General features: G+C 36.0%; 1 protein-coding gene across 3 annotated transcripts in view; it reads left to right on the top strand.

The window, feature by feature from the left end:
• Nucleotides 1–14171, top strand: part of PPP4R3A (protein phosphatase 4 regulatory subunit 3A) — a 61924-nt gene that overhangs the window by 22050 nt on the left and 25703 nt on the right. For all 3 annotated transcript variants that reach the window (XM_027869938.1, XM_027869937.1, XM_027869936.1), the window contains exons 2-3: nucleotides 1109–1164; nucleotides 11863–11961. In XM_027869938.1, the coding sequence (XP_027725739.1) occupies nucleotides 1109–1164; nucleotides 11863–11961 (155 nt within the window). The remainder of the gene's footprint in view (nucleotides 1–1108; nucleotides 1165–11862; nucleotides 11962–14171) is intronic.

The following is a 14171-nucleotide window of genomic DNA, read 5'->3' as shown; positions in this document are numbered from 1 at the left end:
TAATAGGAGATCTGTTCCTTTCCTTTGCTGTTCCAAATCTGTGATATCTTTCTTTAGACTAATCTGTGTACTTTTTGAGAGTAAGGTGAGAGAAAATTAGAGGCAGCTGCAGTGGAAATCTGTCTACCTACTACCTAGGTGGTTATGACCAAGTCTTTTGTACTTTATTCTTGGTCTTAAGTTCAAGGCTTTACGTATTTTGGTAGTCTTAGGATATGGTGTAAGATATACTTTACTCCTTCTCTCCCATCAGGCAGTTGTTGTCTAAAGGTGGTTCTCTCTCATCTCCCCCTCCCCCCTTATATGGTAGGGGGGAAATTGAGAAGTACAAATTAATATAGATGATCTTTTTTTTTTTTTTTAATCAAATAACAGTTACTGCTTCAAGGCTTTAGAGAGCCAAAACCAATTCCTATTATTGGCTAAATCATGGTCTAGAATAAGGATTTCTGTTGCTTATACCATGTTAAATTACGTGCTTTAGATTTTAGTCCAGTTCATATTTTCTCTGCTTTTGTAGAGTATAATGCATTATCATAATTCATGAAAAATGCATTTACGAAGTACCTTTCTCATACCAGCCATATTAAGTAGATAACATAAGTATTTTCTCTATTTTTCAGAAGAGGAAAGAGGCTCAGAGAACATAGGTAGACTTGGCCATGTCTACGTAGTTTTAGAGCCTAAACATGAATCGTTGTTTTTTTTTTGTTTTGTTTTGTTTTGGGTGAGGCAATCAGGGTTAAAGTGACTTACCCTGGGTCACACAACTAGTAAGTGTCGAGTGTCTAAGGTCAGATTTGAATTTGGGTGCTCCTGACTCCAAGGCTGGAGCTCAATCCACTGCCCCACCTAGCTGCCCCGATGAATAATTTTTAAAAGGACATTCAGGTATATGCATTTTTAAGGTCACACATTGATTTTTAATTGTGTAAAATCTCTTAAAGTGGGTATTTAGCTAATTTCTTCTGATTTTTGTGTTTTATGTAAATTTTAAAAATAGAATGTAAATTATGAAGTATGATCAGCTTATAGTGACTATTTAAAATTATAACATAATTGAAGAAAATGTAAACTGTATTAATTTTTACTTTTTCCTCTACCCTAGGTTCTCTACTTTTGGAGTCGAAAATTAATCCTAACACTGCATACCAGAAGCAGCAGGTAATGTTTGAAATTCATTTTTGTTTTTCTTATCTTAACCTGAATTAGTTGCCATGAAATAGAAGGTAATTTCATTGCCTTACTTTTGCTGAAAGTCTCATAATGGATAGCTACACAATTAATGGTTTCTAAATCCTGATATGGAAAGAATTCCTGTTTAGCATTTATAGCAGATAGGTTGGTTATGTGAAATTTAAAATGATCCCCAAATTTGGATGAACTAATTAATATTCTGGATTCTCCCTGAAATTCCTGCTCTGGTGATTCCTTTTGGTGTAACGATGACTCTAAATTCTCCGAGGTACATGACTGAAACAACTTCAGGAAATTCTGCTAAGCTTTGAGTATGGATCCAGTAATAATTTGTATGCCTGTCATCCAATATCCATTCTGTCCAGGTTTAGAGGATCTCAGCACCTGATTGAGTGCAAGGTGACTAATTTTTGGCCACCAGTCACTTAATGAATACTATTTACTCTAGGATTGGAGGGCTGCTCTATCCACTTAGTGGAGAAAAGCACCCATCCCAAGAGAATCGTAGATCCTTGAAGAACTTAAATAATATTCAGGATACATTATCAGTTGAGACCTTCGTGTCTAGATTTTAAATAGGTACAACCATTAGGCAGAAGGGATAATAAAGCAGCTACTGAAGTGCTAATCATTAGTATCATTGCTCAGAGATTTGGACTTGGATCTCTCATTAGTACCTCCTTAAAACAGGAGGTTGGCAAAAGCTCTGCTCCAGAGCACTAGAGGGACTAGAATCCATATATACTGGAAGTAGAAATCAAAACTTAAAATTCTTGCATGAAAAAATTCACATTGATCCACATGCGGTTGCTAACCACATATATTATAGAATATTGCAGCCTTTGTCTGCCAGTGTTACAGCACTGTAAATCTTGATAAGCTTGGCTGTCAATTTGAGTATATCAGAAGTAAATGCAATCGCTATAATCAAGTAGTGTTGAAGTACACATGGGCATCCATTAACCTGGGTACCCTACAAAGTCAATGAAGTAAGTTTTGTTCTTTGCATTTTGTTTATTTTTTTTTTTCAATTAACAAAAATCTATTCTCTCCCTTTTGCTTTGCCACAATTGAAAAAAAAATCCTTTATAGAGAATAACGATAGTTAAAAAATAAATTCCTGCATTAACCATGTCCAAAAAGTATTTCTTACGCTGAGTTTGTCACCTCTATTAGGTGGTAGATAGCATGATTCATCAAATCTGTGCCCCTTTAGGAATTAAAATGTAAAATAGATGATAGTATAGACACTATCTGACTGGGAGAAAGACTTTCCAAGATTTATTATTTATCCACCTTAATATTTTACAAAGATGTTAACAGTCCTTTCATTCTTCATAGAATGCCATCCTCCCTTTCTTATTTTATATTGCTTACTCTCGTGCACTCTATATTCTGACCGATGTCCTTATTTCTCCTATCTCAATGCATTCTTGCAAGCTGTCCCCCATGACTAGAATCTACAGTTGTCTCTGCCTATTGAAGTATATCTTTGCCTTTAAGGCTCAGTGCCATATCCTCCTTGATGCCTTCCTTGAATTTCTCCCAACTGAAAGTGATATTCTTACTTTTTTTTTTTTTGGTGAGGCAGTTGGGATTAAGTGACTTGCTCAGGGTCACACAGCTAGGAAGTGTTATGTGTCTGGTACCAGATTTGAACTCAGGTCCTCCTGACACCAAGGCCGGAGCTCTATCCACTACGCCACCTAGCTGCCCCTTTACTATTTTCTTAAAAGACTTTGAATCTGTCCTTTGGATCTGACACAGTAATTTTTCTTAAACATCTTCAAGTATCTGTTGTATCTTCCCTCATCTTCCCCCCCATTAGACTGTAAGCTCTTTGTGGGCAAGGACTCTTGTTATTTTTTATCTTTGTATTCCTGACAACTAGCATGTAGCAGGAATTGAATCAAAACAACCTTGTGAAAACTTGTTGGTAGTATTCATGTTTTAAATGTGGAATTGAGGCTTATTGATCATGACTTGTTGACATTATGCAGCAAGGCAATAGAAAAGATGGTATTGCAACTCACAAGTTTTTAGTTGGATGGTGGTATCTTTGCTCCTTCAGCATGAATGCTTGCCAAAGTAATTTTTCTGTTTGGGTGATTAAATGAGCTTTTATCAGTCGTCAGGACCTCAAGAGTTGGAAGGGCCCTCAGAAGCCTATCTAGTCTTAATACACAGTTTACCTCAAAATCCCCTCCACAATATTCCTAACAGATAGTCTTAAAATCTTTGCCTGAGGACTTCCAGTGAGGACAGGATTACATATGTTTTATTTGGCTCAACTAGTAGTAAGAGTTGTAGAGAGGCAATTTTCTGCTAAGGTAAAATTTCCTAAAAATCATAGCTGACCTAAAGTAGGATGGGATGCCTTAGTAAGTTCATTATCAGAAATTGTAAGTTCGTTATCAGAAATTTTCAAACAGATCTGTCCTGGGAGGGAGGTCTCTTCCAAGTCTGAGATTCTTTGATTACATTATATGACACTACCAGATACCTCATAAATAACTTACCTAAGTTTATAAGTAAGGAAATTGTATATACCCATTGTAATAATAAAAATTTTTCCCTCAAATGATTTTGTATACACTTTGTGTATACACTTAGGGCATAGCTTCCTGATGTACTAGACTCTGCATATCAGCCTTTGTCATATCCTTTGGTAGCTCATTTTCTAATCTTTAATGGCTTATGTTGAATTGAATAGAAATATATAAGTAGTGATTATGATTTGATAAATTCCATCTAAAATTTAACTTTCTAAAATAAAGCGCTTATCTTCCTGTTCTCTAGGAATACCATTTATTTCCTACTTTAAAAGCCATTTACTTTTGCACATTCCAAGATGTTTGCAATAGTTTAAACTAACAGAATTGTTCATTATAGAATTAATTTGTAGCTAAAAAGGTACAAGGCTTTATGCTTTGTTATGCTGGGGTTACAAAGTGAGCAAAACATGGTACATGTCCTCTCAGTTTATGTTCTGTGATTCTCAGTAATTAAATTTATGGTCATAGCTGTGAAAACACAGTGTAAGTATTTTGTCATTAATTTGGTTCAAAAAATTGAGGTTAAAAATTTTTGAGGTTAATTTATTGAGGTTTAAAATTTTTCAACCAGCAGATTATAATTCTAAAACCAACCCACATTAGCTGCCCCTTATATTGGTGAATTCATAAAAGTAAACCGCTAAATCCCAGAAATGTGATCATCTTTATGAGGTTAGACCTTTTCTAATGCTTATGTAGAATGCTACAAATTGTGAATAACCACATATTTTTAAATAAGTGTTTTTGATACTTCCCCAGTGCTTACTGTCCTCTATCCCTTAAACCTTCCCTTATAATAAAGAACTATGATTAAATCCCCCACCCCCCACAAAAAAAAACCCAAAACAAAATCAAAATGTATTTTGGCCATGTCTGAGAACATAAACCTCACTTTCATGTCTGTAGTCCTCTGTGATTCTAATAAGAGGACGGGGAGTATATTTCACTCTCAGCCCACTGACCTCCAGATTATTTGTTTCATTGATCAGAGTTCTTATGTCCTTCATGTTTTCTTTATTTTATGGTGACTCATTCTATAAATTGTTCTCTTGATTCTGTTTACTTTGCTCTGCACCAGTTCATATATATCTTTAAAAGTTTCTTTAAATTCCTTTTATTAATAGAATCATAGATTTAGAAGTTAAATGGACCCTTACCAGTGATGTAGTCCAACCTTCTAATTTTATAGATGAGGTCCAGGATCATTAAGTGTCCTAAGTCAATTGTCATTTCTTATTCTACTTCTCTTCCCTTATACTTCCAATGCTACAGTTTGTTGAGCCATTTCCCAAATGATGGACTCTTAGTTTCCAGCCTCTACCACAAAAATGTGCTGCTATAAATATACATATACATATATAGATATGGCATTACATTTTTTTTTTCCTTGGGGTATATATGTTCATTAATGATAATCTGGGTCAAAGTGCAGTTTAGTGACCAGCATAGGACTTGTTGCCACTTCGTCAACAATGTATTATTGTATGCTTGTCTTCCCACAGCCCCTTCAAAAATGAAATTTTCATCTTTTGTCATCTTTGTCAATCTTATGAGTTTGAGGTGAAACTTCATTTATTTTAATTTGTATTTCCCTTGTGAGCAATTTGGAGCATTCTTTCATGGTTGTTGAAATATCTTTTAAATTCCTTAACCACTTAATTATTGAAATAACTATTGCTGTTTATTTGTATCAATTCCCCATATATCTTGTATATCAAACCTTTATTAAAGATATTTGATATAAAGATTTCACCTAAGCAGCTTATTCTAGCTGTATTGATTTTTGTTTGTGTACAAGTTTTTAAATTTTTGTGTAATTGATAGTGTTATCTTTTTTATGACCCCCTTACCATATGAACTCTTTTTTCCCCGCTTGCCCATAATTCCAAAAGTTACCTTGCCATTATGAATATTCATCTAAGCAATAGAATCAGAGTTGGAAGTAACACTTTTCAATTTAATTTCCTATATAATGTGCTAACTTCTACAGGATCCCTCATATCCTATGTTTGAACATGGGAGCTTGTAACAGGGAGCTCACTTTCCTATAAGGCAGACCGTTGTATTGTTGGTCATCCCTGTTAAGTGTTTTGTTTTTTCTTATTTTGAAGTGAAATTAGCCTTTATAATTTATCTCTGTACTAGTTCTTTGTTGGCCTAAAGGATGGGACTATTCTACTTCCTCTTTTGGGCAATAACTTTTGAGGCCATTTTATATTCAAATTAACCCCCTATTCCATTCCCAGTACCTTCATCTTTTTCCAGAGCCCTTATCAAACCAGAAGCTCCTCCTTTGAGTACTGCAGTTTGTTAGGGTCCTTCTTATAGCTTGCATTCAGAATTGAGCATAATACTCCAAGATATGGTCCAATTGGCAGAATTCAGTAGAAATCATACTGCTGTCTCAAAAACAATTTTTATTAATATAGTGTGATAGTACAGTAACATTTTTAGTAGCCAAGTCTGTTGGCTAATGTTAAGCTTGTGGTTAGCTAAAACCTTAAACCTTTCTGGCACAAATCATTGCAAATCCAGGTCTTCTCCATTATATGTATTTTGTTTGCTCAAAGCTAATTACATTACTTTAAATTTAATCATTGTTGAATTTAAACTTGTTTTTGTTCCAATTCCAGACTTTAAAAACTTAAGCCTGACATTCCTCCTAGCTTTTTGTCATCTGTAGAATTGATAAGCATGCCTAGTGTCTTTATTGAAGGCATTCTTTTTTTAATGACTAAATAAGATGAGTCTTAAGGCAGAGAGCCTTTTGGCACTCCTAGTGACCTCCTTCCAATCTCATTAGCACTGTGTGTGTAGTTTGTCAATCAGCTACTTATCTACTGGTAATATTCAGCCCACGTTTCAGTCCTTTATCATGGGAGATTTCTCAAAAGAGAAATTACATGTCATAAGGGGAAGCATGGTATACTGGAAATAGATGGAGGATTTAGGAGTGAGGAGATCTGGATTTTTATTCCATGTATGCTACTAACTAGCACTCCAACATTTGGCATATTACTTCATTTCTTTGGACCTATTCTTCATCTATAAAATTAGTTTGAAATAAGTGCTGTCAAAGTTCCCTCTTAGGTGGCACAGTGGATAGTGTCAGGCCTGAATTCAGGAAGACTCATCTTCCTGGGTTCAAATTTGACCTCGAACACTTCTTAATTGTGTTACCCTAGGCAGGTCACTTAACCCTGTTTGCCTCAGTTCCTCATCTGTAAAATGTTCTGGAGAAGGAAATGGCAAACCATTCTAGTATCTTTGTCAGACAAGCCTCAAATGAGGTTATGAAGAGTCAGACATGATTAAAATGACTGAACAACACAAAGATCTGTCCTAGATCTCAAAGCCTGTTCTATGAAGAGGTTGTTAATTCCGTATCAATATGACTCTTAAGGCTTAAAGTATTTTATAATGGTCTTACAATTTTCTTAGATGATAAAGGTATCTCTTGATAGTTGTAGGGGGAATCACGAACCAAACATTATTTGGATAGTTAAGATATCTTTTAAAAAACCTCATTTTTATCCCAGACATTTTGCTGAAAGATCAAAATTGATTGGTTTTAAGTTTTATTTCCTTGTATTTCTGTTGTGTAACTAACCATTGCTAAAGATGTTAATGATAATAAACTGGACCAAAGGATAAGAAATAACCAAGGTTTCAGCTGATCTACAGAGCAAGTAATGAAAGAAACTGAAGAAAAAAATTTGCCTTAGGTTTTAGGAATTAAACTTTTAAAAATTAAATTGAATTTTTTTCAATTAAGCATCATTTTTTCTCTCCTTCTGATGGCCCCCTAAATTACCCCAGAGAAGGAAAAAGACAAAACCTCACAATAAGTATATATAGTTAAGCAAAAAGTGTTCCCACATCAACTTGTCTAGAAATGCATGCCTCATTTTGCATGTTTAGTCCATCACCTCTCTATCAGGAGGTGGCAGAATTGAAAATCATCAGTCCTCTTGAATCATAGTTGATCATTGTTAGTTTTCATAATGTTTTAGTAAAAATTGTTCTCCTGGTTCTGTTCAAAGTAAACTTCAAGTAACACCTATTACTCCTCATCTTTTGTATAGACTTGTTCCTCTCTGATTATATGCCCCCTCCCTCCATTCTTCCCCTTTCCTTGGGTATCCTTTTTCCCTTTCTTTCTCCTTTTAAAATCATCAGAATATAACAAAAAAAAAAATCTCTCCCAGGCCTGTCATGGTTCTTAGAGAATGCTTTTTATCATTTCTCCTAGGACCCTTCCACCACTTACATTAGAATGCAAACATTCCATTCTTATAAAGTCATTTTTGGTTGCTTGCATTTACTTTTTTAATACTTCTCTTTATTCCCTTTTTTTATTTCAAAATTTTTCCATATTAGAGGAGCAAGGAAATTTTAGATCTATGGATTAAGACAGCTCATGACCTTGAAATGAGGTATGGAGATCACAGAAAGATGAAATGGACAATTTTGATTACTTAAATTTAAAAGATTTTGCACAAAACCAATGCGTTTTAAAAGGTAACTGGGAGAAATCTTTGCAGTGAATTTCTCTGATAAAAGGTCTCATATCCAAACTATATAAGCAACTGATTTAAATTTATAAGATAAATGGCCATTCCCTCAATAGATTAAAGGATATGACCAGGCAATTCCCAAGGAAAGAAATCCAAGGTGTTTACAGCCGTATTTTTTAAAATGCATCAAATACTAATAATTAAGGAAATGAAGATTAAGTAACACTTTAGGTTCTATCTCATACCCATCAGATGGACATAGATGACCAAAAAAAGGGAAATGACAATTATCTTGAAGAGCTTTGGGAAACAGGCACACTAATGCACTTGTTGCTGGAGCTTTGAATTGATACAGAGATTCTAGAAATCAATTGGGGACTATTCCAAAAAGGTAATTAAATTGTATACCTTTAACCTAATGATGCCACCTCAGGCTACTATAGGTTTCAAAGAATGAAGAAAAGTACCCATAGGTACCAAAATATTTAAATCAGTTCTTTTTATGGTAGTGAACAGGAAACTAAAAGAATGTCCATCTATTATGTAGTGGCTAAACAAATTATGTTATTTGAATGTAGTAAAATAGGAACTGAAGCAGTGAAGTGAGCAAACCAGGGGAAAAAATTCCTATACTAACAGCAACATTATAGAGGCAAACCATTTTGAAAGACTCAGGAACCCTGATTGATACAGTGACCAACCATGATTCCAAAGGTCTAGCAAAGCATGCAGTGCACTTTTCTACAGAGAAGTAACAGATTCAAGGTATGGTATTTTGAACACAGCCAGCATGGGAGTTTTTTATGTTTGATTGACGATGCGTATTTGTTGGTAAGGACTTTGTTTTTCTTTTTCAGTTTCCTTCACTCTTCCATACACCCTACTCCCCCCACCCCCGGCCTGCCCTCCTGCCTCTCTCCTGAAAATATCCATTCAGTTTCCAAATTTTGTAAGTTTATCTCTACAGTGTTTCTAGCATCCATTCCCTTCTCTCCTTAAGAGAAGATGTACTCTCACAAGAGTAGTATATTTAAGAGTAGGGTCTTGACTACTATTTTCCTGGACTATTGCAGTGACCTCTTAACAGCTTTTCTCTTTAATCCAATCCTCATACAACTCCCAGGATAATCTTCTCAAAGCATAGATTTGACCACAGAACTTTATTTATATCATGTTTGGTTTGGCTTTTGTAATTCTGATTTGTGAATATTATTAGTAACCACATGTTTCATCGACTTAGGACTATCATTTGTCGGAGAAACTATAATTTACCTGATAAAATAAGCTGAAAAAAAACAAACCAAAAAATGTATTTCTAACCTTTTGCAGCATTGTAACAAATCATGTTTTGCTTCTGATCCTAAGCTTCTCATTGTGGCCTGTGGTATAAGCCTATTGGCATATAGATAGCATAATTGTATTTTCTTCTGCACCAATGTTCACAAGTCTTTTTCTATTATCCACATTGTCATAATTATAGCTGCAGCTGTCCAGTATACCTGTAAACATGACATATCCTATTGTCTGTGATCTTTAGTTTTTTCTATCATATGTAGACAGATCTCATTTCATGTACCAAATATGCCCCCGAGATCCTGCACATGTTGATATATTTATAAATTTTGCATGCATGCACAGGCACACACGCACAAAGAGCTCCTGGAGTTAGAATATTCCTTATTCTTCATTATTACTTTAAGAATCTCCTTTGGCCATCATCACTAAACAAGTTCTTGAAACTAGTTTATTAAATTTTCTACTCTGAATTAAAATTATGTTGGCTGTTAATGTGCCAACTCAAAGATCATCCTCTCTCCTTAAGAAGTTAAGCATCTGGCTCATTGTTTACTTCCCTCCTCAACTCTAGCTCTTATTTTAGGTTATTTCAGTGTCAGTGTTGATGTTCCCTCAAACTCTTTAACTTCTTAATTTTTAAATAGTCTTAAATCTTGTGACTCATACATAGGAATGGTCACATCCTAAATCTCACTGTTACCTACACGTGTTCTACTTCTTAAAAGTTCTGGAATACTTCTATCTGATTATAACCTATCATTTAATTTCTTCCTGTGCCTCACTCCTAAATTCCCCCCCCCCCCCACCGTGGCAGCTTTCAGTTTCTTCACCCCAAAGTACTTAAGAGTATCCTTGTTCAGACTTCGTTTTCTGCCCTTTCCAATCTCAGCCCTTTATTTAATCAATTCAAGTCCACACTGTCCTCTACTTTTCAGACTCTCACACTTTTGTCCTGTTGCTGCTTATCCCTTGCCACCCAGCTCTGGATTACTCCTACCATCCTCTCCTTTCCTCCTATTCATGTGCTGCTAAATGGAGCTGGAAGAATTAAACCCATCCCATGACCTTCTCCTTCACCTCACCTACACACAGAGATGGTCATACACTGACTCTCACCGTTACCGAAGTGTGTTGCACTTCCTTAAAAGCAATGGCATACCTCTTGTGACACTCCCCACCACCATCATTCTCTGCCTATTTCTGGCCATCTGGCTAGAAGGACTTCTGTTTTTCTTTATCATTTACCTTTATTTTCAGATAAGCCCTTCTCAGATATTTTCTGGGGTTTTGTGGGAGATCTGGGCTTCTTTATGACCTTTCATGTCACCATCATTACTAAAATATTGATGTCTTTTGTTTCTTGTTACACTCACCCTCCCTGAGCTCTCCCTTGTAACAGAAAAAACAATTATGCAAGATAGACCAACAAAATTATCCATAGAACCACTTTTTATGACAACATATATAGCATTCTGCCTCTCTAGTCCACTTACAAAGAGAAGAGAATGTGTTATATCACCTCCAGGACCAAGATTTTCATTATAGTTACATCAGAGACTTGTACAAACTGTTGCATAGCAAAGACAGTAAAACCAGAAGAACATAATACAATAAATGTGTATGTTCTTCTGGTTTTACTCTCTTTGCTATGCAACAGTTCGTACAAGCCTTCCCATGTTTCTTCAGATCAATTGTTCATCTTTTATTATGCATAATGACATTCTATTATATTCATTTGCCAATGCGTTTCAGCCATCCCCTAATCAGGAGGCACTCTGCTGTGAATATTTTGCTGTATGTGGAACTTGCCTTAAAACCTGAATTCCTTGCAGATCATTGTTTAGTGACTTTTCTCACATAATTGCAAGTTGTTTTTTCAGAATGCCTAAACTCAAACCCTTTTAAACCATTTCTTAACAAAGCTGCATTATCCTCTTGAATTAGAGAAGTCAGTAAAAACCAGAAAGTTGCTGCTGCTTTTTTTTTTTTTTTTTTAATAGTCCAGGGAGAGACAGGAAGAAAAGAATATATCTGGTGTATCGATCTGATACCAAGATGCTTTTAAAAAAACCTTAGTACAGGGAATTGAAAATACTTACTACCATCTATTTACATACCAAGAAGTAGAATATGGTCTTATTCTCAGTTGTTAGTCTGTAACTTTACCCATTTAACTTCATTCTTTTATTTTGCACATTTTGTAATTTGTTTAAAGTCATTTATGATAAACCTGATCACAGTTAATTATTTGTTCAAGAACATGATTACTTAATATATTCTTTCTTTTATCTTTCAAGGACACTTTGATCGTGTGGTCTGAAGCAGAAAATTATGACTTGGCCCTTAGCTTTCAAGAAAAAGCTGGATGTGATGAAATATGGGAAAAAATATGTCAGGTAAGTTTTAAAACGGACAATTTTTGTTAAACAGCCTTCCTGCTTTATTTAGTAGTACAGCTCCAATAACTGGAGACAGAAAGTAGAATATGAACATTCAGATAGCTAATTGAACCAGGGGGAGAATTGTATGCACTGAAAATATCTGATTGTTAGAATCAACACTGCAGCTTAGGGGAAAACACTTTGGCAGCTGTGTGTTTGAGACAAGGGAGCGTGAGAAATCAGTTAATACCAAAGTTGTAACCTGGGAGACTGAAGGAGAATAAGGTTTGAGGGAAAGAGATGATTGCCATTTTGGACATTTGAAGTTTGAAATATGTCTGGCACATCTGATTTGTAATGTCTACTAAGGAGCTGGTGATGTGGGACTGAAGCTAAGAGGAGAGAGATTGGGACCAACTATATATAGATCTGTGTGTCATCTGCATAGAGATGGTAAGTAAATCCATAGGAGCTGATGATATCACCTAGAGAGCAAGTATAGAGAAAAGGGAGCCTAAGGCAGAACCTTGGAATGCCCACAATTGGGAGGAGGTGATAATACCAGGGAAGGACAGAAAAATGGAGTAGTCTTATGGATAGAAGGAGAACCAGGAGAGATAAGCATCAGGAAGCCAGAGAGAAGAAAAAGGCCCTAGAAAGAGAGGGTCACTTCTTCATCAGAGACTGGGAATAGGAGGAAGGAGTGAGTGATGTCAAGGGATTGCAAGATTAAGAGATAGGAGAAGTGGGAATTTATGTTGAATGGTAACATTTTACTCAGTAAAGTAAGAGGCAGGGTCTTCATGGGCGTATGGAGCTGTGTGGAAGCCTAGAGGAGGGGAAAAAAAAGTTTAAAATAGCTTCTGTGGGGAACCAGATAGGAAATCAATTAGGGAGGAAAAACAGCACTGCCTTGCTGTAGGGAAGTCTGATTGAAGTTGGATAATATAGATTTATGATGTACCCAGTCAACACAGCTTGTGAAACTTCTTCCATCTCTGTGAATAGCAGTGGAAGACAAGGGTAGTGAAAGTAATCCAAGACTGGTTTGGTAGGAGACAAATGGTCATCGGACAAGGGAGTGAGAGACTTAAAAGCAGAAGACAATATAAAGTTAAAATGGCGAACTCTAGGGGCAGGATTAGAGAGGGGACAAAAGGTAAGTCATAGCAGGGGTTATGCCCTAAGAAAGAATGAAGAAACATGGAGGAATTGGAGGTCTTAATGAAGATGAAGAGGAGGTTTAGGAGAGGTGAGGGATAGAGAGAAATGGAATGAGCTAGATTACATACTTTTAAGGTCTACGAGCCTTTTATTTACTCATTTGTTCTTTACAACAGCCCTACAAAGTGAGAACCATAGGTACTTTAATCCCCATTTCACAGATTAGCAAACCAAGGCACAGAGAGGCCATATCACTTAGTAAGCATGGGTCAAAGGCAAGAACCAAATCATTATCTCTCCTGGCGTTAATAGTGGGACAGGCAGAGGTACATATGTTGGATTTTATATTTTTCTCTGTGACTGGTTTCTGGATGCATCTGTCTTGGACCATTAAATAATTTGGTCATGCAATGAAATTTTATTAAGAGAATTAAGGATTCCTGAGCTGTACTCTACCTGGTAGAATGGGAGATGGCATGGGGGGACTAGGTGTTGAGGGTGCAATTCTTTTATCAGTATGCTGGTTGGCCCTGTTCAGAGGTGGTGAATGGGAACTATCTCTAGAACTAATTAGGCAGTGGAGAGGTAGTGTTGGACCTAGACAAGAGAAATTTGGGTTATGGGGCGTGAGCTCAGTGAAGATCCCTAGAAAGGGAACATTAGTGCCAACAGTTCCTGTTATGTAACCTCTCTCCTCTATTAGAATGTGAGCTCCTTGAGGGAGAACTGTTTATCCTTTTCTTTGAATCCCCAGGACTTAGCACAGTGCCTGGCACAAAATAAGCACTTAATAAATACTTGTGACTGATTATGGTTGATTTTCAAAGTGTCATTCATGTTTCCCCTGGGAGATCCTGGTACACTTACCAGGCATGGTATGTGGAACTCCTAGCACTTGACTGAGCCTGCTACATCTCAGTTGGTCCACTTCAGAGATTTTCTTAGGAATGTTAAGAATTAAAGCAAATGTTTAAGCCAGGGATAGATATATTAACACCCATGACTAAGGAAGAAATGATGGTCAGTCTTTGTTTGGAATATTAGGTGGCATATTTTTTTTT

This window comes from Vombatus ursinus, unplaced genomic scaffold (genome assembly GCF_900497805.2).
Source record: "Vombatus ursinus unplaced genomic scaffold, bare-nosed wombat genome assembly UNPS02014794.1, whole genome shotgun sequence".
NCBI lineage: Eukaryota > Metazoa > Chordata > Mammalia > Diprotodontia > Vombatidae > Vombatus > Vombatus ursinus.
This window is presented reverse-complemented; position numbering and strand designations above follow the sequence as displayed.